Consider the following 23728-nt stretch of genomic DNA (forward strand, 5'->3'; position numbering starts at 1 on the left):
GGGGAAAGGCTCCCTAGGACGTTATTTTGTCCGGCTGCCCTGATCTTTCATCCCCCCCTTTCAGGCCCTCCCCAGCTCTTTTGACTCCCCCCTAACTCCGCAAGCTTGAAGTGGCCCCCAGTAAAGCCCCCACACATCCCTACCTGGCAAGGCCCCTCTGGGCCTGAACCCCTGGCAGTGCCATCCTGGGCACCAGGATGGCACTGCAATGGTGCCAGGGTGATACTTCCCAGGTGCCATGCTGTCAGTGCTAAGGTGCCCGTGTGCTGGGGGAATGTCAGGGTGCCACCCTTTCCTGTCCCTGACCACCCAGGGTCTTCAATTGCCTGGGAGTTCCCCCCCCCCCCAGGTGCCGGTACGACTGCTCCTCGTTTGTGTGGACCAGGTCTCCCAGGTTTGGCCGGTGAGCCCTGGGTGGCGGGTGAATCTGGCATCCAGATATTTAACTGAGCTGAAAGGCTCATTTGAATATTCAGATCTGGATCTCGCCCAGTGAGGGGACGATCCAGATCGCACTGTGCGCAGCGAGTCGGGTGACTTGCGTGAGGTTTTGCGCCAATTTTGGGCATGCATATGATTCACCGCCTAGATCTGCGGCAGGCACAAAAGGGTTGCCGAATCCTGCCCATTGGGACCAGGGGAATATAAGAACAAGAGTAAGCTATTCAGCCCCTCAAGCCTGTCCTGCCATTTAATGAGATCATGGCTGATCTGTGGTCTGGAGTGGCACCAAAGGCCTTTCCTGCCAGCCGGCGGAGCGGAAACCGCTCCGGCGCGGGTCTAGCCCCTCAAGGTGAGGGCTTGGCCCCAAAAGGTGCGGATCGCCGCACCTTTGGGGCGGCCCGATGCTGGACTGATCTGCGCCGTTTTTGGCGCAGGGTAGCGGACATTGCGCTGTTTGCGGAGAATCCCGCCCATGCTTCCTAACATCTCTCCTGAACGGTCTATGTTTAGACTGTGCTTGCAAGTTTTAGAATCTCGAACCAGTGGAAATAGTTTATCTTTATCTAGCCTGTCTTTCCCTGTTAATATCTTGAAAACTTTGATCAGGTCACCCCTTAACCTTCTTATTTTGGTGAAAAAAGGGCTAATCTGTGTAATCTCTCTTCGTAACCTAACTCCTGTAATCCAGGTATCATTTTTGTAAACCTACGTTGCACTCCCTCCAAGACCAAAATATTCTTCCTAAGGTGTGGTGCCCAGAACTGTTCACAGTACCCCAGGCGGGATCTAATCAGGATTCTGTACAGCTGCAGCATACCTTTTGTGTCTTTATACTTCAATCCTCTAGATATAAAGGCTTGTGTTCCATTAGCTGTTTGAATTACTCTCTGTACTTGTTCGTGGCATTTTAAGGATCAATGCATCCTACTTTGCAACTGTAAATTCTGCAGCAAAGTAATTGTTCAATTGACTGAAGTTTCAAAGGGAACAACATTATCCCTTCTAACTTCCCCACAAAAGCTCATATTACCCTGCCTAGGTCATATGTAACCATTTGATCCTCATCACTGGGTTAGTATTCTGAATTTGCCTAATCACTACCATTGTAGACACACCATTATTAAAAGCATTGTGGCAATTTGGAGTAATTAATAATGGGCAATAAATGTAACCTTGCCAGCAGGAACAATCTTCCAAGGCCAACATAAAACAAAGTGCATGCGAAAGTTGATTCTAAAGTAATAGTGGGAAAAATATAATTTAAAAAGTGAAGCAGCTCTGCTTTGCGACAGACAATCACATGCTGATCATGATTATGGATGCTGGTCATATGCAAATGCGTCTATCACAGATGCATCTTTCCATGACTGTATCGGTAGGAGTGACCACCGCACAGTCCTTGTGGAGACAAAGTCCCGTCTTCACATTTGGGATACCCTCCATCGTGCTGTGTGGCACTACCACTGTGTTAAATGGAATAGATTTTGGACAGATACGCAATCCTTACTGGAACCTTAGTTCCAGCCCAGAATGTGCAGCAATAAAGATGTCTCTGTTGTGTACAATTCTGGTCGCCACACTACCAGAAGAATGTGGATGCTTTGGAGAGGGTACAGAAGCATTTTACTCGGATGTTCCTGGTATGGAGGGCAAAAGCTATGAGGAGGTATCAGATAAACTCGGTCTGTTCTCACTGGAACGACGGAGGTTTAGAGGTGACCTGACAGAGGTCTACAAGATTATGAGTGGCATGGACAGAGAGAATCGTCAAATCCTCTTTCCTAGGATAGGAAAATCAAGGACGAGGGGACATAGGTTTAAAGTGTGTGGGGAAAAGTTTAGAAAAGATGTGCGAGGCAAGAATTGTACGCAGAGGGTGGTAAATATATGGAACGCGCTGCCTGGGGAGGTGGTGGGAGTAGGTGCAATATCAGCATTTAAGGGACATCTAGACAAGTATATGAATAGCGTGGGAATGGAAGGATACGGACTCGGGAAATGCAGATGGTTTTAGTTTAGGCAGATACCATGGTCGGCGCAGGCTTGGAGGGCCGAAGGGCTTGTTCCTGTGCTGTATTGTTCTTTGTTCTTTCTGACACTTTTCTCACATACTTTTGGTATCAAACTACATGCATTGTTCTTATACATCAGAAATAATAAATCATGTTAAGTATATTGGTACTTACTTTTATCCATCTCAAATCTGGTTTTCTTGTCATTGCTCCACCAGCCGTGTAACCTGAAAGTTATTTTTTTGTTGTTTAAACTGTGGAATATTATTTAGAGTGCTTGTGAATATTTAACAACCATCATAAAAACAAATTGGATTATCTGGTTAATATCTCATGGCTCCTTGAAGGGGATTTTGTTTGGATTTTTTGTACGTTTCATATTGCTTTGTATAAAATGACAAGTTTAATAAAAATATATATATTTTAAATCTCACCGCTGTTTGTGGAATCTGTCTATATTTTAATTGGCTATTGATTTCAATACATTACAGCATAGAATCATAGAATGGTTACAGTACATAAGGAGGCCTTTCAGCCCATTTTATCCATGACAGCCAAAGGACAACTTCTGGCACCAGGTCCATAGACCTGTAGTTTAGAGCATTTAAGGTGCAGATCAAGGTACCTTTTAAAAGAGTTTAGGGTCTCTGACTCCACCACCAACCCGGACAGCGAATTCCAAATTCCCACTAACATCTGCTTCAAAAAGTTCTTACTCATATCCGCTCTACTTTATGCCACTCATCTTGAATCAATGCCCCTGGTTCTAGAATCCTCCACAAAGGGAAACAATTTTACCCTCTTCCCCTTCTAATTTTGGACACCTCAATTAAGTCACGCCTTAGCTTTCTTTGTTCCAAGGAAAATAACCCCAACCTACCCAGTCTCTCTCCATAGCTACACTTTTCTAGCCCTGGCAACATTCTTGTAAACCATTTTTGTAAATCAATTACCATGGGCGGGATTCTCCCCTACCCAGCGGGACGAGGGGTCCCGGCGGGATGGAGTGGCGTGAACCACTCCGGCATCGGGCCGCCCCAAAGGTGCGGATTCCTCCGCACCTTTAGGGGCCAAGCCCGCACCTTTAGGGGCTAGACCCGCCCCGGAGTGGTTGGCGCCCCGCCGGCTGGCGTGGAAGGCCTTTGGCGCCATGCCAGCCAAGGCCAAAGGGACTCCGCTGGACGGCGGGAGTCCGCGCATGCGCAGGAGCGTCAACGGCTGCTGACATCATCCCCGCGCATGCGCAGGGGGGGGTCACCTATGCGTCGGCCATCGCGGAGACCTACACGGCCGATGCGTAGTAAAAGAGTGCCCCCACGGCACAGGCCCACCCGCGGATCGGTGGGCCAGGATCGTGGGCCAGGCCACCGTGGGGACACCCCCTGGGGCCAGATCGCCCCACGCACACCGGGGCTGTTTAGCACAGGGCTGAATCGCTGGCTCTGAAAGCAGACCAAGGCAGGCCAGCAGCACGGTTCAATTCCCGTAACGGCCTCCCTGAACAAGCGCCGGAATATGGCGACTAGGGGCTTTTCACAGTAACTTCATTGAAGCCAACTTGTGACAATAAGCGATTATTGTTATTGTTGTTATTGCACCCCCCGGGACCCCAGAGCCCGCTCGCCCCATATTTCAAAAGTTCTTTCTTTGTGAAGTGCTTTTGGATGTTCAGAGGGAACAGAGGGCATTTTGAAAAATGATTTCATAGGATGTGGGCATCGCTGGCTCGGCCAGAATATGTTACCCATCTCGAGGGGTAACATGGGTAAGAGTTGGGCCAGTCAAGGACAGTTGTGGGAAGTTGTGCTTGGAGTCCGAGGAGATAGGAGAGGTGCTAAATGAATATTTTTTGTCAGTATTCACACAGGAAAAAGACAATGTTGTCGAGGAGAATACTGAGATTCAGGCTATTAAACTAGAAGGGCTTGAGGTTCATAAGGAGGAGGTGTTAGCAATTCTGGAAAGTGTGAAAATAGATAAGTTCCCTGGGCTGGATGGGATTTATCCTAGGATTCTCTGGGAAGCTAGGGAGGAGATTGCTGAGCCTTTGGCTTTGATCTTTAAGTCATCTTTGTCTACAGGAATAGTGCCAGAGGACTGGAGGAGAGCAAATGTTGTCCCCTTGTTCAAGAAGGGGAGTAGACACAACCCCGGTAACTATAGACCAGTGGGCCTTACTTCTGTTGTGGGCAAAATCTTGGAAAGGTTTATGAGAGATAGGGTGTATAATCATCTAGAAAGGAATAATTTGATTAGATATAGTCAATACGGTTTTGTGAAGGGTAGGTCGTGCCTCACAAACCTTACTGAGTTCTTTGAGAAGGTGACCAAACAGGTGGATGAGGGTAAAACAGTTGATGTGGTGTATATGGATTTCAGTAAAGCATTTGATAAAGTTCCCCATGGTAGGCTACTGCAGAAAATACGGAGGCATGGGATTCAGGGAGATTTAGCAGTTTGGATCAGAAATTGGCTAGCTGGAAGAAGACAAAGGGTGGTGGTTGATGGGAAGTGTTCAGACTCGAGTCCAGTTACTAGTGGTGTACCACAAGGATCTGTTTTGGGGCCACTGCTGTTTGTCATTTTTATAAATGACCTGGAGGAAGGAGTAGAAGGATGGGTGAGTACATTTGCAGATGACACTAAAGTCGGTGGAGTTGTGGACAGTGCGGAAGGATGTTACAAGTTACAGAGGGACATAGATAAGCTGCAGCGCTGGGCTGAGAGGTGGCAAATGGAGTTTAATGCATAAAAGTGTGAGGTGATTCATTTTGGAAGGAGTAACAGGAAGACAGAGTACTGGGCTAATGGTAACATTCTTGGCAGTGTGGATGAGCAGAGAGATCTCGGTGTCCATGTACATAGATCCCTGAAAGTTGCCACCCAGTTTGAGAGGGTTGTTAAGAAGGCGTACGGTGTGTTAGCTTTTATTGTTAGAGGGATTGAGTTTCGGAGCCATGAGGTCATGTTGCAGCTGTACAAAACTCTGGAGCGGCCGCATTTGGAGTATTACGTGCAATTCTGGTCGCCGCATTATAGGAAGGATGTGGAAGCATTGGAAAGGGTGCAGATTTACCAGAATGTTGCCTGGTATGGAGGGAAGATCTTATGAGGAAAGGCTGAGGGATTTGAGGCTGTTTTCATTAGAGAGAAGAAGGTTAAGAGGTGACTTAATTGAGGCATACAAGATGATCAGAGGATTGGATAGAGTGGACAGTAAGAGCCTTTTTCCTTGGATGGTGATGTCTAGCACGAGGGGACATAGCTTTAAATTGAGGGGCGATAGATATAAGACAGATGTCAGAGGTAGGTTCTTTACTCAGAGAGTAGTAAGGGCGTGGAATGCCCTGTCTGCAACAGTAGTGGACTCGCCCACACTAAGGGCATTCAAATGGTCATTGGATAGACATATGGACGATAAGGGAATAGTGTAGATGGGCTTTAGAGTGGTTTCACAGGTCGGCACAACATCGAGGGCCTAAGGGCCTGTACTGTGCTGTAGTGTTCTATGTTCTATGTTCTGACTGCCCGTGAGAAGGTATGGGTGAGCTGCCTTTTTGAACCACTGCAATCTAAGGAACACTTGCAGTATTGTTCGGGAGGCAGTTGTACGTGCTACATAAATACAAGGTATTAATTTTTTCATACTTTGAGGAGCTGTCAAAACCAATACAGTCCCTTCAATACCAGTTCAAACTGCTTTTACACACTGAAACCTGTAATTCACCAAGCTTCAGTTTCTGGCATAATTACAGTGGAGTTGAATCAATATCTCTGTTAGCCGCAGCATTAAAATATTTGAAGGGCAAGACACTGAGCCACTTAGCCCTAACATTAATAAATAAGTTAGGGCTTGTTCATTAGAAGTTTTTAAATGATGTATTGAGTCTTAATTATTACCAAACATTCTCTGGAGCATTGAAAATATTTACAAGTGTGGAGTCTCATTTATTCAGATCATAGTTATCCTTGGTGATTTAAAATAATTTTTTTAACCTTTCATTCCATCACTTTTATCTCTAGCTTTATCCCATCTTTCTCCCACTGTCTTTATTCTGCTTTGTATGCATGATTTTACATTGAACTAATTTCTAACTTGAACTTCCTGGTCTGTGTCTCACTAAGAAGTCTTCAATTTTACTGGCTGAAAATAAATATTTTGCTTGCCCTGCTCACACGTGTGCCAGAATCCCTGGCGAGAGCTCTGCACTTAGAATCACTTTGTCATTCTTGTAATTTGATGTGGAATCTCTGAGGGGTGTAATGAACAGTGAGCACCATTCATTTTCCACTCACTGCAAAATCAAGGTGATTATGATGTTGACAGGCATACATACAATGCCTAATGTGAATGAGCAGTTTTATTTTAATTAGTGGCTGCTGTAGTTCACAGCTATTTCTCACAAGCTCCTAACATCAAACTGCAGTTTTTTGAAATGGTTGAACAAAAAACTATGAAGGTGTTTTTTGAAGCTGACACAGATGTTCATTAATATTAACAGAGCTGCATCAATTCTTACTTTTTAAAATTAATTTACAGGATGGGGGCATCGCTAGTGAGGCCAGCATTTATTGCCTATCCCGAGTTGCCCTTCAGAAGATGGTGGTGAGTTGCCTTCTTGAACTGCTGCAGACCTTGAGGTGTACAGACACCCACTGTGCTGTTAGGGAGGGAGTTCCAGTGACAGTGAAGGAATGGCGATATATTTCCAAGTCAGGGTGGCAAGTGAATTGGAGGGGAAACTCGGTGGTGGGGTTCCGATGTATCTGTTGCTCTTGTCCATCTAGATGGTACTGGTCGTGGGTTTGGAAGATGCTGTCTGAGGAAGACAGTAACTTGGTGAGTTACTGCAGTGCATCTTGTAGATGGTACACAAGGCTGCCACTGTTCGTTGATGGTGGAGGGTTTGAATATTTGTGGAAGGGGGAGCAATCAAGTGGACTGCGTTGTCCTGAATAGTGTCCAGCTTCTTGAGTGTTGTTGGAGCTGAAATCATTCAGGCAAGTGGAGAGTATTCCATTACACTCCTGACTTGTGCCTTGTAGATGGTGGACAAGCTTTGGGGGGTCAGGAAGTGAGTTACTCACTTTAGGATTCCTAATCTTTGACCTGCCCTGGTAGCCACAGTAGTAATGTGACATGACTAGTCCAGTTTAGTTTATGACCAATGGTAACCCCTAGGATGTTGATTGTTGGGGATTCAGCAATGGTAATGTCATTAATGTCAAGGGGGTGGTGGTTAGGTCCTCTCTTGTAGGAGATGGTCATTGCCTGGCACTTGTGTGATGTGAATGTAACTTGCCACTTGTCAGCCCAAGCCAGGATATTATCCAGGTCTTGCTTCATTTGGACATGGACTGCTTCATTATCTGAGGAGTCACGAATGGTGCTGAATATCAGTACAGTCATCCCCAAACATCCCCACTTCTGACCTTATGATGGAAGAAAGGTCATTGATGAAGCAGCTGAAAATGGTTGGGCCTACTGCAAAGAGCAAAACAACTTTTTGTTCAAAAGGCCAAAATGCTATTAGGCCTGGAGATTTTTAGCTGACAGTCTTGCCGAACTGGAGAGGCCATGGATAAATGAGGGACGAGAACAATATAGTGCAACACAACAAACTTCAACAAAGGATTCAAACCTTCACTTTTTAAACTGACCTCTGTACCAGATATTTATCAGACAAATACTAGCAAACAAATAATATATTTCAAGATCGCAGAACCAAAAATTATACTTGTATCTGGCAACATGGCTGAGATACAAACATCAAAAAACAAAACATGAACACACACCACGTTTAGTCAGTTTATATTATGTATTTCTAAAGTGATCCGTGGTGGTGGCCTCCTATATCCAATATTCATTTGTGACAATGCAACTGTTGCAAATTAAACATTCTCCCCACGCTTTTAATTTAAGTTTATAGCAGAAATATTTTATAATGCGGCATCTCCTCCTTGCCGCACGTTGCAAACCCAAAATGCCACTGCTTAAATTGTTGGAGTTCAGTTAATACTTACGTTGGCTTTACTGAGTATTGGTGTTTTTCATGTATATATGCCCCTGCTAAGGCTCCAGCACCAGAATTCATATACTGTAATATATTAAAATAAAATATAATTTGGGCAGTTTGATATTCATTTCACAGGATGACTGCAATCAATGGAGCAACACGGAATAATGCATTTTACCTTGTAATTGCACCAGGAGGCGAAGTCTACGTCCCAGTCATGCAGACACAATTCTACATTCCCAACAGCATGGGCAAGATCAAAACCAACGAAACATCCCTGCACAACACAAATTGATGTTATTATTGAAAGCGCACAGACAAAATGTGAATTCAAACAAACTTGGAGGATCAGACTTAAAAATCATTATACCTGTTAACTTGGCATCCCAAATTCTATATGTACACAATGATGCTGCCATCAAATAACCTTTTTCAAAGTTGATTTTATTCAATATTTTGAAGAAACAAAAACTTTAAAACAATAAATGGAGAAGGTAGTTAACAAAAAGTGCTGAAGTACACTCTTTTTCACTTGCCCTCAGTCATGCCAAAAAGAGGGGCGAGAGATCTTCTCCCAAAGGTGTTTGAACACTGTCCTTGAGATGGTTATTAGGATGTCCCAGATTGGCTTGTTTCTTTCAATGACAATGTTTTGGAACACAAACAAAGTAGTTGACTCTTAATTATATATTTTGAAAATCCAATCATTCAGCTCCAGGGGCTTAGGATACCTTAGTGAATGGAACTGTATAACTCGGTTATCATCAGTTCTGATCTCACTGAATGGGAGCTGGGCCAAATGTCCTACTTCCACTCCGATGCCTTATGGTCTTACTAATGCCTCAACAAAGAGGAAGCATAATTTAATATTTATATAATATATAAATAAGAGGACTTATTTTACATTTCAGCTGTATGATTGAAGAAAATCTCTTTTTTATAGCAATCTAACTTCCTTGATAGAACATAGAACATAGAACATACAATGCAGAAGGAGGCCATTCGACCCATCGAGTCTGCACCGACCCACTTAAGTCCTCACTTCCACCCTATCCCCGTAACCCAACAACCCATCCTTACCTTTTTGTTTTGGTCACTAAGGGCAATTTTCTCATGGCCAATCCACCGAAGCTGCACGTCTTTGGACTGTGGGAAGAAACCGGAGCACCCGGAGGAAACCCACGCAGACACGGGGAGAATGTGCAGACTCCGCACAGACAGTGACCCAACGGGGAATCAAACCTGGGACCCTGGCGCTGTGAAGCCACAGTGCTGTCCACTTGTGCTACCGTGCTGCCCCTGATGCTGCTCTTCATTCTATCCACAAAGGGATTAGACTCCGCACAGACAGTGATCCAGCCGGGAATCAAACCTGGGACCCTGGAGCTGTGATGCCACAGTGCTAACCACTGTGCTACCGTGCTGCCCATGGATATGCTGGGGAGTGGGCCTAGGTAAGGTACTCTTTCCGAGGATCAGTGCAGACTCGATGAGCTGAATGGCCTCCTTCTGTACGTAGGGATTCTACGATAGTATTAAAGATGGCTGATCGTGGTATAAAGGTAAGATAGCAAATGTCTTAATAGGAAAACAAGGGTCAGAGCTCAGTGAAAGCTAAAGAACAAGTGACAGGTGGCCCTGTGTAGGTTTGCATTGGAAGAAAAAAGGGTCATAGGAACGTGGTATTATCATAACTATCAGCATTACAAGGGTTAATGACATGGATAGTCACTAGACGGAGCTGCAGATACTACTATAGAAGGCAGTGTTGCTAAGCCTTATGGGAGATGGGAGTGAGCAGGCAGTTAGAAGAGTGACGGGCATAAGAGCAGTTGTACTTGAGAGTTCTGTAGTTAGAAATAGCACAGTTAAAAGTAGAAACCTTCTATTTTAGGAATATGAACTAAATCTTAGTAGTGTAAATAAATTTAAAGTTTTGTTTATTAACAAAGCTTTGTGTTAATTGTTCAGCACTACACATCCAAGCAATCCAGGTAAAGCACATAGGGAACCCATCAATGAACATACAAATTAGGAGAAAGAACAAAGAACAAAGAACAATACAGCACAGGAGCAGGCCCTTCAGCCCTCCAAGCCTGCTCCGATCAGGTGTCCTATCTAGACCAACCACTTGTATTCTTCTATACCTCGTTTGTTCATCTGCCTATCCAGATAAGTTTTAAAGGTCGCTAACGTACCTGCTTCAACCATCTCATTTGGCAGTGGATTCCAGGCCACCACCAAGCTCTGCGTAAAAAAACTTCCCCCGCACATCTCCACTGAACCTATCCCCCCTCACCTTGAACTTGTGCCCTCTTGCAATTTTCAATTATGCCCTGGGAAAAAGCCTCCAATTGTTCACCATATCTATACCTCAAACAATTTTATAAACTTCTATCAGATCGCCCTCTGCCCCGTCTCTCTAGGGAGAATAATCCCAATTTACTCAATCTCTCCTCATAGCTAATGCCCTCCATACCAGGCAACATCCTGGTAAACATTTTCTGGACTCTCTCCAAAGCCTCCACATCCTTCTGGTAGTGTGGTGACCAGAATTGGACACTGTGTTGCAAATGTGACCTAACCAACGTTCTATATAACTCTAACATAATTTTTGAGCTTTTATACTTGATACCCCGTCCTATGAAGGCAAGCATGCCATATGCTTTCTTCACCACCATTTCCACCTATACTGCCACTTTTAAGGATCTGTGGACCTGCAACCTAGATCTCTCTGTGTCTCTATGCTCCTGATGGTTCTGCCATTTATTTTATAGCTCCCACCTGAATTGGATCTACCAAAATGCATCACCTCGCATTTGTCCGGGTTAAATTCCATCTGCCATTACTCTGCCCAATTTTGCAGCCTATCTATATCCTGTTGTATTCTCTGATGATCTTCATCACTATCCGCAACTCCTGAAATCTTAGTATCATCCGCAAACATGCTAATCAGACCCACTACGTTTCCTTCCAAGTCATTTATACATATTACAGACAGCAGAGGTCCCAGTACTGATCCCTGCGGAAATCCACTAGTTACAGACCTCCATTCAGAAAAACACACTTCCACTGCTACCCTCTGTCTTCTATGGCCAAGCCAGTTCTGAATCCATCCAGATAATTTACCCCTGACCCCATGTGATTTAATCTTTTGCACCAGCCTGCCACAAAATACCTTATCAAATGCTTTACTAAAGTTCTTGTAGACAACATTCACAGTCCTTCCCTCATCAATCATTTTTGTCACCTCCTGAAAAAATTCAATCAAATTAGTGAGACATGATCTCCCTCGTACAAAACCATGCTGTCTGTCGCTAATAAGACCATTCACTTCCAATCCAAATGTGCATAGATCCTGGGCGGAATTCTTCTTTCCAGGGGCTAAGTCCCCACGCCGGCGGGAAAACCGGCGCGAACCACTCCGGCGTCAAAAGCCTCCAAAAGTGCTGGATTCTCCGCACTTCCGGAGACTAGGTGGACACCGGAGGGGTTAGCGCTGCGCCAGTTGACGCCAGCTGGCGCCGTAAGGTACTGCGTGAGTCTGCGCATGCGCCGAAGGGCCGGCGTGATCTGGGATAGGTGCCATCTGGCCCTGGGGATTTGTCTATCTTAATACTTTTTAACACACCTAACACTTCCTCCCTCGTAATAACAACCTGTTCCAAAGTGTTTACACATCCCTCTGAGACACCATTAATCAACGTGTCCCTCTCCTTTGTGAATACTGGTGCAAAATACCCATTAAGGATCTCACCTACTTCCTTTCGTTAACACATAATTTCCTTCCTTTGTCCTTGAGTGGACCAACTATTTCTCTAGCTACCCTCCTATTCCTAATATACGTACAAAATGCCTTAGGCTTCTCCTTAATCCTGTCTGTCAAGGACATTTTGTGGCCCCTTTTTGCCCTCCTAACTCCCTGCTTGAGCTCTTTCTACTTTCCTTGTATTCAAAGAACAGAGAACAAAGAAAAGTACAGCACAGGAACAGGCCCTTCGGCCCTCCAAGCCCATGCAGACCATGCTGCCCGACTAAACTACAATCTTCTACACTTCCTGGGTCCGTATCCCTCTATTCCCATCCTATTCATGTATTTGTCAAGATGCCTCTTAAATGTCACTATCGTAGTGCTTCCTCAAGTGCTTTATCTGTTTTTAGTCACTTAGCCCTTCGAGCCTGCTCCACCATTCACAAAGATCATGGCTGATCTGCTTGTAACTTAAATCCAACATTCCTGCCTACCCTAATAATGTTTCACCCCCCCCCCCCACCCCCCCCCCCCCCCCCCCCCCGCTTTTTAGTTAATAATATTTCTAGCTCAGCCTTGAAAATATTCATAAGATTTAGCTTCCACTTTGAGGAAGAGAGTTCCCGTTCTTGGGAAGGGGAGTTGGGAATGATGGAGGAATGAATCTGAGTGTCATGGAAGGAGTGGCCCTATGGAATTCTGAAAGGGGTGGGAGGGGCGGGGAAAGAGATGCATTTCATGGTGGCATCATGCTGAAGTTGGCAGAAATGACGGAGGTTGATCCTTTGAATGCGGAGGCTGGTGGGGTTAAAAGGGAGGACAAAGTAGCCCCTATTATGATACGGAGAGGGATGGAAAGGGATGAGGGCAGAGGTACAGGAGGTGGGTCAAACATGGTTGAGTGAAGAAAAAGGACCATGTCAGAGCTGGCATTTTTGAAGGTGGGATCATCAAAACTAATGCAATAGAGGTGGAGAAACTGTGACAATGGGATGTAGTCTTATACAAAGCGAGGTATGAGGAGCTACCAATGAGGTAGCTGTGGGAGCCATTGAATCATAGATTCCCCACAGTGTAGAAGAAGGTCATTTGGCCCATCGAGTCTGCACTGACCCTCTGAAAGAGTACTCTACCTAGGCCCACACCCCACAAACCTGTAACCTCACCTAAACGTTTTTGGACACCAAGGAGCATTTTTGGCATGGCCAATTCACTTAACCTGCACAGGCTCGCAGACACGGGGAGAACGTACAAACTTCACACAGACAGTCACCCAAGGAAAAAATCGAACCTGGGCCTTTCGCGCTGTGAGGCAGCAGTGCTAACCACTGTGCCACCATGTTGTCCATGCCATTGAGTTTGCAGTGATAATTGGTGGTCAGTCTATCGTCAGTACTTCGATAGAGATTAAGGGTACCATCTGAAGATGAGAGTGGGGTGGAAATAGGAAGCAAAATCAATAATTATTTTCCAGGTTCAGCTGGGTCCAATCATCGGTGTAATGGAAAAAGATTTGTGGGAGAGGGTCTGAAACAAGGAATGTTCCACATACCCACACAAAAGGTCAGTATACCCCACAAAAGGTCAGGCATAACGTGTCCATACGGTTACCCATAGCCTCACTTCTTATTTGTAGTAAGTGAGACAAGTTAAGAGACCACAGATGGTTAAGGTTGTTAGAAGCAATAGTTATTAATTTAGCAAGAGTTGGTATCTAAAATGCCTATCCAAAGTACACAGTCATTTAATAGGTTAGCACAGAAAAAATATGAAGCACTACTCAAGATTGTTTTCTTTAATAACCGTTCCTTTCAGAATACTGCTCAGAAATGAAAGCTACACTGATCTTTGCTGAGATAATTGAGCAATTCACTGCCAGACTGCAACTAATGTTACTAAAGGGATGAAAGATTATTCACCAAGCCTGAAATACGAAGCTTGACCTTGTAGTAACGTTGAGATCCTCATTATTTATGGAGAAGTATAAAAGGAATGAATGAATGAAAATCGCTTATTGTCACAAGTAGGCTTCAATGAAGTTACTGTGAAAAGCCCCTAGTCGCCTAAAACTAATGCAATAGAGGTGGAGAAACTGTGACAATGGGATGTAGTCCTTATACAAAGCGAGGTATGAGGAGCTACCAATGAGGTAGCTCCATTCCGACGCCTGTTCGGGGAGGCTGATACGGGAATTGAACCGTGCTGCTGGCCTGCCTTGGTCTGCTTTCAAAGGCAACGATTTAGCCCTATGCTAAACCAGCCACTGGTTTTGACCAGAGGTGGATATATTTTGTGCTTAAACTACCTTCTGATGCATTTGCTGTGTTGAATGGAGAATAAAATGACATGTAGTTGGTGAAATTTGACTTGTTGTCATTCAGCTCATAGTTCAAAGCTGTTCCAAGTTTACCTTTTGACTCTTGTTTTCTCCCCTTCGACTGAAAAGACAAATTGGTCAGGTTCTTCCCAATCCCCAAAAGAAATATTACCCACGCATCACAGGGGTACGCTCTTTTCAAATTGGGCCCTTGGGAACTTGCACTCAGCATGCAAAAGATACTGGGTGTGATTAACGACCCAACTCGGGAAAACAACAAGGCCGTCGAATCTCATGAGAGGTCTCCAATGAGATCTCGGAGATATCGCAACCTGGATCTTGCATTCACTGGGCGAGATCCAGATTAACATATTTAAATGACTCATTAGGGTTAGGGTTGTGGCGAGGATGAGGGTTACATGGGTTAGGGTCAGTCTTAAGGACAGGATTAGGATTAGGATTAAGGTTAGGCTGAGGGTTAGGATGAGGTTAGGATTAGGGTGAGGGTATCTCATTTTAGGGTTAATTTTTTTAAAGATGGATAGGGTATCATTTGAAGGATTAGGATTATAGGGTTTTAGGATTTTCACAGTAACTTCATTACAGTGTTGATGTAAGTCTGTTTGTGACAATAAAGATTATAATTATTATTATTTTAGAGTTAGGGTTAGAGTTAGGGGTTTCAGGGTTAGGGGTTTTAGGGTTCAGGGTTTAGGGTAACCCTCATTACTCACCTTGACCCTCTCACCCTGGCCCTGGCCCTTTACTTAGACCCTCATTCCAACTCTCACCACCACTCTGACCCTGACCCTAGCCCTAATAATATAATCACACTCTAACACAGGGTGGTACAGAAGCACAGTGGTTAGCACAGTTGCTTCACAGTTCCAGGGTCCCTGGTTCGATTCCTGGCTTGGGTCACTGTCTGTGCGGAGTCTGCATGTATTTCCCGTGTCTCCGTGGGTTTCAACAAATAAAACCTTTTCAAAAAAAGGAAAGTTTTATACGGGTGGATGGGTTAGGAAAGGGATAGGGTTGAGTACAGGATGAGGGTTAAGGTGAGAGTTAGGATTAGGTTTAGTTTCAGGGTTAAGAACAGGGTGAGGGTTATTATTGGGGTGTTAGGGGGTTCCGAAGGCTGTGGTAGGGTGTCCAAGGGGGGTCCAGAGATCGGGGTGGCATTACGAAAAATTGCAGCCCGATTTCTTCCTGCACAGATGAGTTCAGTTGGTCCATGCAGAAAGTGAGGTAAGTGCAGCCTCGACAGGACATTCCCAACCAAGGCCAAAAACAATCAGAGTCCCGTTTGATACCAGGGTCGTTCTCAGCAATGCACATGCCGAGAAAGACCCTGCCAAATGCACCTAAAACAGGATTCTGTTTTTTGGGTGTTAAATCACACCTATTGTCACCTAAAATTATACTGATGTTGTTCATGCCTTATAAAGGCACAGATCATGCAAGATTGCAACAACTAACTAGATGTTTCCCTATCTCTAGATGAATTAATCATGGAGCAGTATCTATAATATTTGATGGGATGCATCACAGCTGTGCATTCAAAATGCTTCTGTTCGATGAAAGAAGTCCATCAAGGATTGCAATCTATCTTTCTGCCGCAGTGTCTGCTGTAGAAGCAGACCAAAACAGGACCACTCAGGGGAGCGGTTCTTGGAATGGAGTTAAAACATATGACAGCTCTGAATAGGATATTTATCTGTGTCGTTAGTAGAAAAAATGAACAATGTTCAGTGAAGATTACATCAAATTGCAGCCTAACAAATGTTATTAATTGAAACCTGACAGAAATATCCAGGCAGCAGCTGTGGACCGAGCAAAACAATGGTTCACTCGATCCTGCTTGCAATATGGGGACAATACAAAATCCAATTTACCATCTATTTGGAACTACTTTGGCTACTGGAGCAGATAAAGAAATGGCATTCAAACCCTTTCCTGAGTGCACCTTCATGGTTTGATGCACTTGTGATATCACAAAAAAAATTATGCTTAGAATGTGGAAACAACCAAGCAAGGGGTGGTTCATGTTTCGTGGTGACCATTGACCAGTGGCGGGATCATCTGGCCCTGCCGTTGTCCATGGGGTTACCCATTGAATGCACCCCTTGTCGCCGTGAATCGCAACGGTGAGCCGTCGATGGGGCTGGAAGATCCTGCCAACATGAATGGCCAGAAAGGTCTGGCCCAGGTTTGCTAGAATCAGCTCTGCCTGGCATATTTTCACGCTGCAAACATCAGTATGTGGACAAGCTCCTAGGTGTCTGACTCGATCATGCACACATGCAAAGGAAGAGTTTTCACAACCTTTGGGGCAGCAAGTGATAAGTACTGTGCATGGTATAAATCTACATCCTATAGAACAGGAAATCTGGATTCAAAGGAAGGAATAGGGGCTGGTTTAGCACAGTGGGCTAAATGGCTGGCTTGTAATGCAGAACAAGGCAGCAGCGCAGGTTCAATTCCCATACTGGCCTCCCTGAACAGGTGCCGGAATGTGGCGACAAGGGGTTTTTCACAGTACCTTCATTGAAGCCTCCGTGTGACAATAAATGATTATTCTTATTCTTATTAATGGTTGATGTTTTAAAATTAATTTATGGGATGTGGGTACTGCTGGCTAGGCCAGGATTTATTGCCCATCTCTAGTTGCTTTTGGGGTGGTAATGAGCTGCCTCCTTGAATCGCTGCAATGCAGGTGATGTAGGTACATCCACAGTGCTGTTAGGGAGGGAGTTCCAGGGTCTTGGAACCTCCAGCACTGCCAGCTAACATTGTAAAAGCGAATTCCGGCACATCTTTGAGTTGTGGGGATGAGACTCACGCAGACACGGGGAGAACATGCAAGCTCCACATGGGCAGTGATGCGGGGCTGGGTTTGAACGAGGGTCCTCAGCGCAGTGAGGCAGCAATGCTAATCACTGCGCCTCCGTGCTGCCCTCACGTTTGCAATTTAAATCGCACTCTTTGATAGTTCCCAGTGCAAACAAATGTTCAGTACTAACCAATGGCCAGAAAGAAAGAGTGGCAAACTCCTATGGTGCTTGGGGAATATGTTAAAAAACAAGTCTTGCCTGGAGCACATCATACTGTCACTGGATGCCAGGTTGAAGCGATCTAATCCTTACACCCAATAAACACTGTGTAGAAGATTGAACAAATAAAAGAACTCTTATAAAACACCTTGTTAAAATGCAGGCAAAAAAGAGAACAGAGCAGGAGACCCTTTCCAAATGCCAGGCAATGTTTCTGATTATGCCGCCATTTACTTTCCAGTCAGTAAAGCATGTCTGGAGCCAATAAAGTATCCAATAAAAATTCCAAAAATATAATCCATTATTTTCAACTTAAAAGTAAACTCATTTCTCATGAACATATTTTGTCGGTTTGATTTTTTTCTTTTGTTCCAATCTCTGAGCAGGGGACTTTAAATTACTTTTAGATTTTACCTTTTTGAATTGTGAATCCAGCCTCATATGTTCAACAACAAATAGAACAAAAACATATTGTTTCAAATGAAAAAAAAAAACCTTTTGTTGTGAAAATGGTTCAGTAACAGCATATAATAAAGTGCAATGCAATAAGCTTTCTACTTTACTCCTGCTGAGTTCCTTTTGCAAAAGAAAATAATTATCCGTTGCTGGTGATCCTTCAGCAAGAATGTTTTCAACTTAAAGGGAGACAACATTTAAAATTCGCGAGCTGGTATGCAAAGAATAAGGCTATTTGTAACGGATGATTTTCAGAAATTGGCCAAATTTGGCCTCCTGGCATTTCTGGGGACCCTAGAACTGGCCTTAAAACGGTTGAAACAAAACACAGTCACAATTAAGCAAATCCTTGAATATACCAGCCAGGAGATGGCAGAGGCAATCAGACCGTGCAATGATATGCATCTATCCAAGATTTAAACTATTTGTCTTGACCATTGAACTCTGGTGGCCAATCTGTACAACGGAAAATAGCACTTATAAACTAAGAGCCTGTGGGTTCCAGAAGTCTAAATGTGCACCCATATCCCTTGGAAACACTAATACCAAAAACTGTTACAGTAGAATGAAATTTATTCATCAATATGGTGATTCTGATAAGCCAGAATCTGTGTCATTGAAACAACTTCATATATTAATGGACTATTCTCGAATCCAGGATGTGGGATTATTGCAAGATTTAATAAGGGATAAACTAGAGCAGGAAAATTTGTATCAATAACTGACATCACGGGTGTGATTTTTGCACGATAAGATGTGCAAGTTTAGGGAGGGGGCAGCGACTTGCAAGGTAGACTGTGAGAGAGACTGGTCATCCATCCCCACATGGGAATGTACTCCTCGGAGCGATCAACAGGGTGGATGCAGTTTGGAAGTTAAGGGAACAGAGTTTGCAAGTATTGATTTGACTTGAAGGAAGCAGCGTACTGACATTTGTAAGTTATTGGAGAGGGACTGATGATTATAAGTTACTGATGGTACAATAAACTCCCAAAAGAATATTGTGTTGTACTGAGTGGTGAGCATTGACCATTTTCCCCACCTGGACAGGTTCAAGTCGGACTTTAGAGTTAGAAAGGGAGGTGCTGGTCCTGCTATACACCAGTCAGTGAGGAATATATAACTAAAACAGAACAAGAAAGCATATTTGCCTGATTTTGAATCAAATTAATAATTGTCAAATCAAGAGAAAATTCGATTTCAAAGCCTTTATTTTGAATTGGCATTAAACATATTTGAAAATAAATAAAGCTCATAACTTTCCATACAATTAATAAAAGAGGGGCATTCCAAATAAACTAATCATGAATGAAATTGTCAGTTGTCTGCAAAATGCTTTTAAAACATCATATATATCCTGATGGCCTCTAGGTGGCAGGAATAACTAAATTTAACTTCTCAAAGTTGGTAATTGCTTTATTTTGCTGATATATTTTAATTTTATTGGTCAGCACACTAAATCGCTAAATCGTTGGCTTTTAAAGCAGACCAAGGCAGGCCAGCAGCACGGTTCAATTCCCGTACCAGCCTCCCCGAACAGGCGCCGGAATGTGGCGACTAGGGGCTTTTCACAGTAACTTCATTGAAGCCTACTTGTGACAATAAGTGATTTTCATTTCATTCATTTCATTTCATTTCTCTGCAGAAAATGAAGCTTCCCTACATATCTCGATCACTCCCTCAAAAAACGGTCAACAGAAAATTTCAAAAGTGACATTGATTGACTTTTGTCGGGCAAGGCTATTGCAGGGTATGAAAAAAGACAGGTAAAATAAGATAAGATATGGATCAGCTATGATGCTGAATGGCCTGCTCCCATTTTGATGTTCCTGATTTATTTTTAATTGGTAATGGGTTGAAGGGTTACGGAACGGGCAGGATGGTGGAGCAAACTCGATGAGCCAAATGGCCTGACTCTGCTCCTAAAGTTTATGAATTTATGTATGTAACGGCCCAAACACTATACAACAAAGTGCAGTTGCATCGGCAAAAAGTATCAATCGATTAGTACCACAAAGAATCCATAAGCACAAGCTGAGTGAATATCAGGGGCAGGATTCTTCACTGCCCGGTGCCGGCAGAGAAATCTGTGGTCTGGCGGAGAATATTGTGTAGTCAAAAAAACGGGAACGGTGCCAACAGATGCTCCGGTCTCCTACTGGCAACAGTGTCAAGGTTTGTGCCCTTCATCAGTGGGAGGAGTAAGTGGGTCAAAGCAGCCATTTACATCCCATTAACCGGTTGGACACCAAATTCTCCACGCCTCCATGATTGTCCAGCCCTCTGGGCCGGGGTTCACGTAGGTGTGGAGAAGTGAAGATGTTTGTCAGTGTGGCCCTGGTGTGATGGACCTCGCAGTGGGCCATGGGGATAAATCTTGAAGGTAGCTGCCCTCAAAGTCCATCGGAGGGCCCAACAATGCAAATCCTGCACACCCTACCCCAACCAGACTCCCCCCTCATCCCCACCAACACACCCAACCAGAGCCCCCACCAGAGATTCCCATAACAGAGACCCCCACTGGAGGCCCCCCTAATAGATACCCTCCCTAACGGAGATCCTGCATAACAGGGACCCTGCATAATGACTCCCCCACAATCTGCCTGGAAGCTAAAGAACAGTCCACACAGAAGCAGTGAAAAAAAAATTGCTGCTTTAAAACTCATCTTACTACAGAGGCAGCAGCGGTAAATTACACAAGTAAAAATCACATCACCAGGGTTTATCCCCCGAGAGCCTTGGATCTGCAAGGCTTTCATTCAGTTCAATTAGAAATCACTAGGCTGTGATTGACAGTTTCCAGACAGCCTGATGTCTGGATTGTTGAATTTCATTTCCCTTCACACTTGAATGGATCTCAATTACCCTGTTGTGAAACTAACCGTGATGCTTACAAACTACTAGCTATGACTGACAGCTCATGGCCACATCAAAAGCAGTTTCTTTCTGTTGAGAAAAAGATGAAGTGAAAAATCATGGGCGGGATTCTCCGCAAACTGGCGTGATGTCCGCCACCCGGTGCCAAAAATGGCGTGGATCACTCCGGCGTTGGGCCGCCCCAAAGGTGCTGAATTCTCCGCACCTTTAGGGGCCAAGCCCTCACCTTGAGGGGGTAGGCCCGCGCTGGAGTGGTTTCCGCTCCGCCGGCTGGCGGGAAAGGCCTTTGGCGCCACGCCAGCCGGCGGCAAAAGGTCTTCGCCGGGCGATGCATGCGCGGGAGCATTAGCGGCCGCTCACGGCATCATCCCCGCGCATGTGCAGGGGAGGGGGTCTCTTCCGCCCCCGCCATAGTGAAGACCATGGCGAAGGCGGAAGAAAAAGTGTGCCCCCACAGCACCTGCAGATCGGTGGGCCCCGATCGCGGGCCAGGCCACCGTGGGGGCATCCCCCGGGGCCAGACCGCCCCCGCCAGGACCCCAGAGCCTGCCCGCGCCGCCTTGCCCCGCTGTTCAAAAGGAGGTTTAATCCACGCCGGAGGGGTTGACAGCGGCGGGACATCGGCCCATCGCGGGCCAGAGAATCGCCGGGGGTGGGCCCGCCGACTGCCGCGATTCCCGCTGACTGGCACGATTCCCGCCACTGCCGAATCTCTGGTGGCGGAGAATTTGGGACACGGCGGGGGCGGGATTCACGCCAGCCCCAGGCGATTCTCCGACCCGGTGGGGGGTCGGAGATCCGCGCCCCACGGATACATTCAATACAGCAGAGAATACTAATGGTTGAATATAAAATCAATATTCGTGATGGTCACTGGGCACAATCAAATGGCTTTGCAGCACCAGAAAAGCAGCTCACCGCAGCGCAGTGTGGCCGATGAATGCCAGGAGATCCAGCTACCGAGATCTACCCAGCCAACATTCCTCGTGAGATCGATGTACGCCTCACTCTAATGTGCAGATTCCCGAGGTACCTGGGTCTTGGGATTCATTCCCTTCACCTCAGAGACCTTGGGTGAGCGCCGTTTAGCACTGGTTCCCACAAACGGAATGGCACTCGTGGAGATCTTCCAGGGGATCGGCGGCCCCCAGCTACATGTCGTTTGGGTAGGGTGGTACCCTGGCATTGCTGGTGCCACCTGGGCATCCTGGCATTGCAGACTTGGCACTTTGTCAGTACCACCTGGGTGCCACCCTGGCACTGCCAAGATGCCCAGGTGGCACTGCCAGCTGGCATGGGTGCTGCCAGGGTGTCAGGTTGGCACTGCCAATGTGCCAAGCTGGCATTTTCTAAGCGCGATCGTGTCAGCGGTGCCTGGCATGGGGGCTGCAGGGGGAGGCTAACACCCTCCCATAATGCGTTCGGGTTGGGGGAAGGTCGTGGATCGTGTCGGGGCCCTCGGAGATCAGGATGCCATTTAAAAATGACGTCCTAATCTCTCGTTACATTGGGGAGTTCCGCCATTTGGAGCACCACACTGTACAAAATGGGACTGCGTGCATGTTTCCCATTGAGACCGCATGTTCCCCCTTGAGGCCCCTTATACAATGTGAGATAGCCATGTATTTGTAGGCATTTGGAGCGCTGAGAAGCACGCGGCTAAATGCGCTCACTGGGCTAATTTGTTCCCTTCTTGGAGAATTGCACCCACTGGACCAACACCAATTTTAATTGCTAAAACATAAAGTAGAAAACTTCCCAATGATAATAATAATAATTGCTTATTGTCACAAGTAGGCTTCAATGAAGTTACTGTGAAAAACCCCGAGTCGCCACATTCCGGCGCCTTTTCGGGGAGGCCGGTACGGGAATTGAACCCGCGCTGCTGGCATTGTTCTGCATTACAAGCCAGTTGTTTGGCCCACTGTGCTCAACCAGCCCCAGGAAAGGGAGAAAAAAATAAGGAAATGACCGGCGCAATACAAAATGGACTACAGAAGATAAAAGGCACGAAGGGTGGGAATTTCCAGTCCCATTCACGGAGGTAATGGAAATACCTGCTGAAATCAATGAACCTTTTGCTGATCTGTCAAATTTTCTGGCCCGCCTGTGACAAATCCCACAGCGGACAGGACCGGAACATTGACGCAAAAGTGTCAGAGTTACGTCAGATGACTAAAGGCTTGTCAGAAAAGTGAGTTGTGAGAAGTTTTGAAAAGTGATGATATAGAGGTGAGTGGAAGTGAGCGAGGGAAGGAATTTCAGAGATTAAGGAGGAGACAAATTAACAGCCTATGATATAGCCTTTAACTTTGTTCCCCAGAAACCAATTTGAACTTGTTGGGTACCCAGGTTAACAAGATCTGGCTGGTCGTAAAATTGCTGTCGGGTCATGTTCCCCTTGACTAAAATGACTCACTTTTTCAGGATAAGCCTGGAATGCAAAATTAACCTCTGGCTTCCTCCCTCCACAAACTCCAGCAAATACAAGTCACTCATACACTTATTTATCACTTAGATTGAGACCATCAAAACAAATGCACGCCCTATCTCCATATTTACTATTTTTTTAGTTTCTCCCCTCATATGCTCTCTGAGAGCATATTGTCCATGGGACCCATTTCTTGCTTCCATGATTCGATTGCCAAAATGTTCGACCCCTTGCTGGCTGATATTGTTATTGACTCACTTTCCATCAAATCCACCATCATCATCCCTCTTCCAAATAAAAAAAACCTCTTTACACCTTTGTATTGCAGTAAGATTGTCCCATCTTCAACCTCATTTTCCTCTCCAAAGTC

At 45.2% G+C, this 23728-nt stretch overlaps 1 protein-coding gene across 5 annotated transcripts in view; it reads right to left on the reverse strand.

The window, feature by feature from the left end:
* Positions 1 to 23728, reverse strand: part of kynu (kynureninase) — a 288595-nt gene that overhangs the window by 56842 nt on the left and 208025 nt on the right. For all 5 annotated transcript variants that reach the window (XM_072471682.1, XM_072471700.1, XM_072471709.1 and 2 more), the window contains 3 exons: positions 8652 to 8750; positions 8481 to 8554; positions 2631 to 2683 (listed from right to left, as the gene is read on the reverse strand). In XM_072471682.1, coding sequence (XP_072327783.1) covers positions 2631 to 2683; positions 8481 to 8554; positions 8652 to 8750 — 226 coding nt within the window. The remainder of the gene's footprint in view (positions 1 to 2630; positions 2684 to 8480; positions 8555 to 8651; positions 8751 to 23728) is intronic.

This window comes from Scyliorhinus torazame, chromosome 2 (genome assembly GCF_047496885.1).
Source record: "Scyliorhinus torazame isolate Kashiwa2021f chromosome 2, sScyTor2.1, whole genome shotgun sequence".
NCBI classification, from domain to species: Eukaryota; Metazoa; Chordata; class Chondrichthyes; order Carcharhiniformes; family Scyliorhinidae; genus Scyliorhinus; species Scyliorhinus torazame.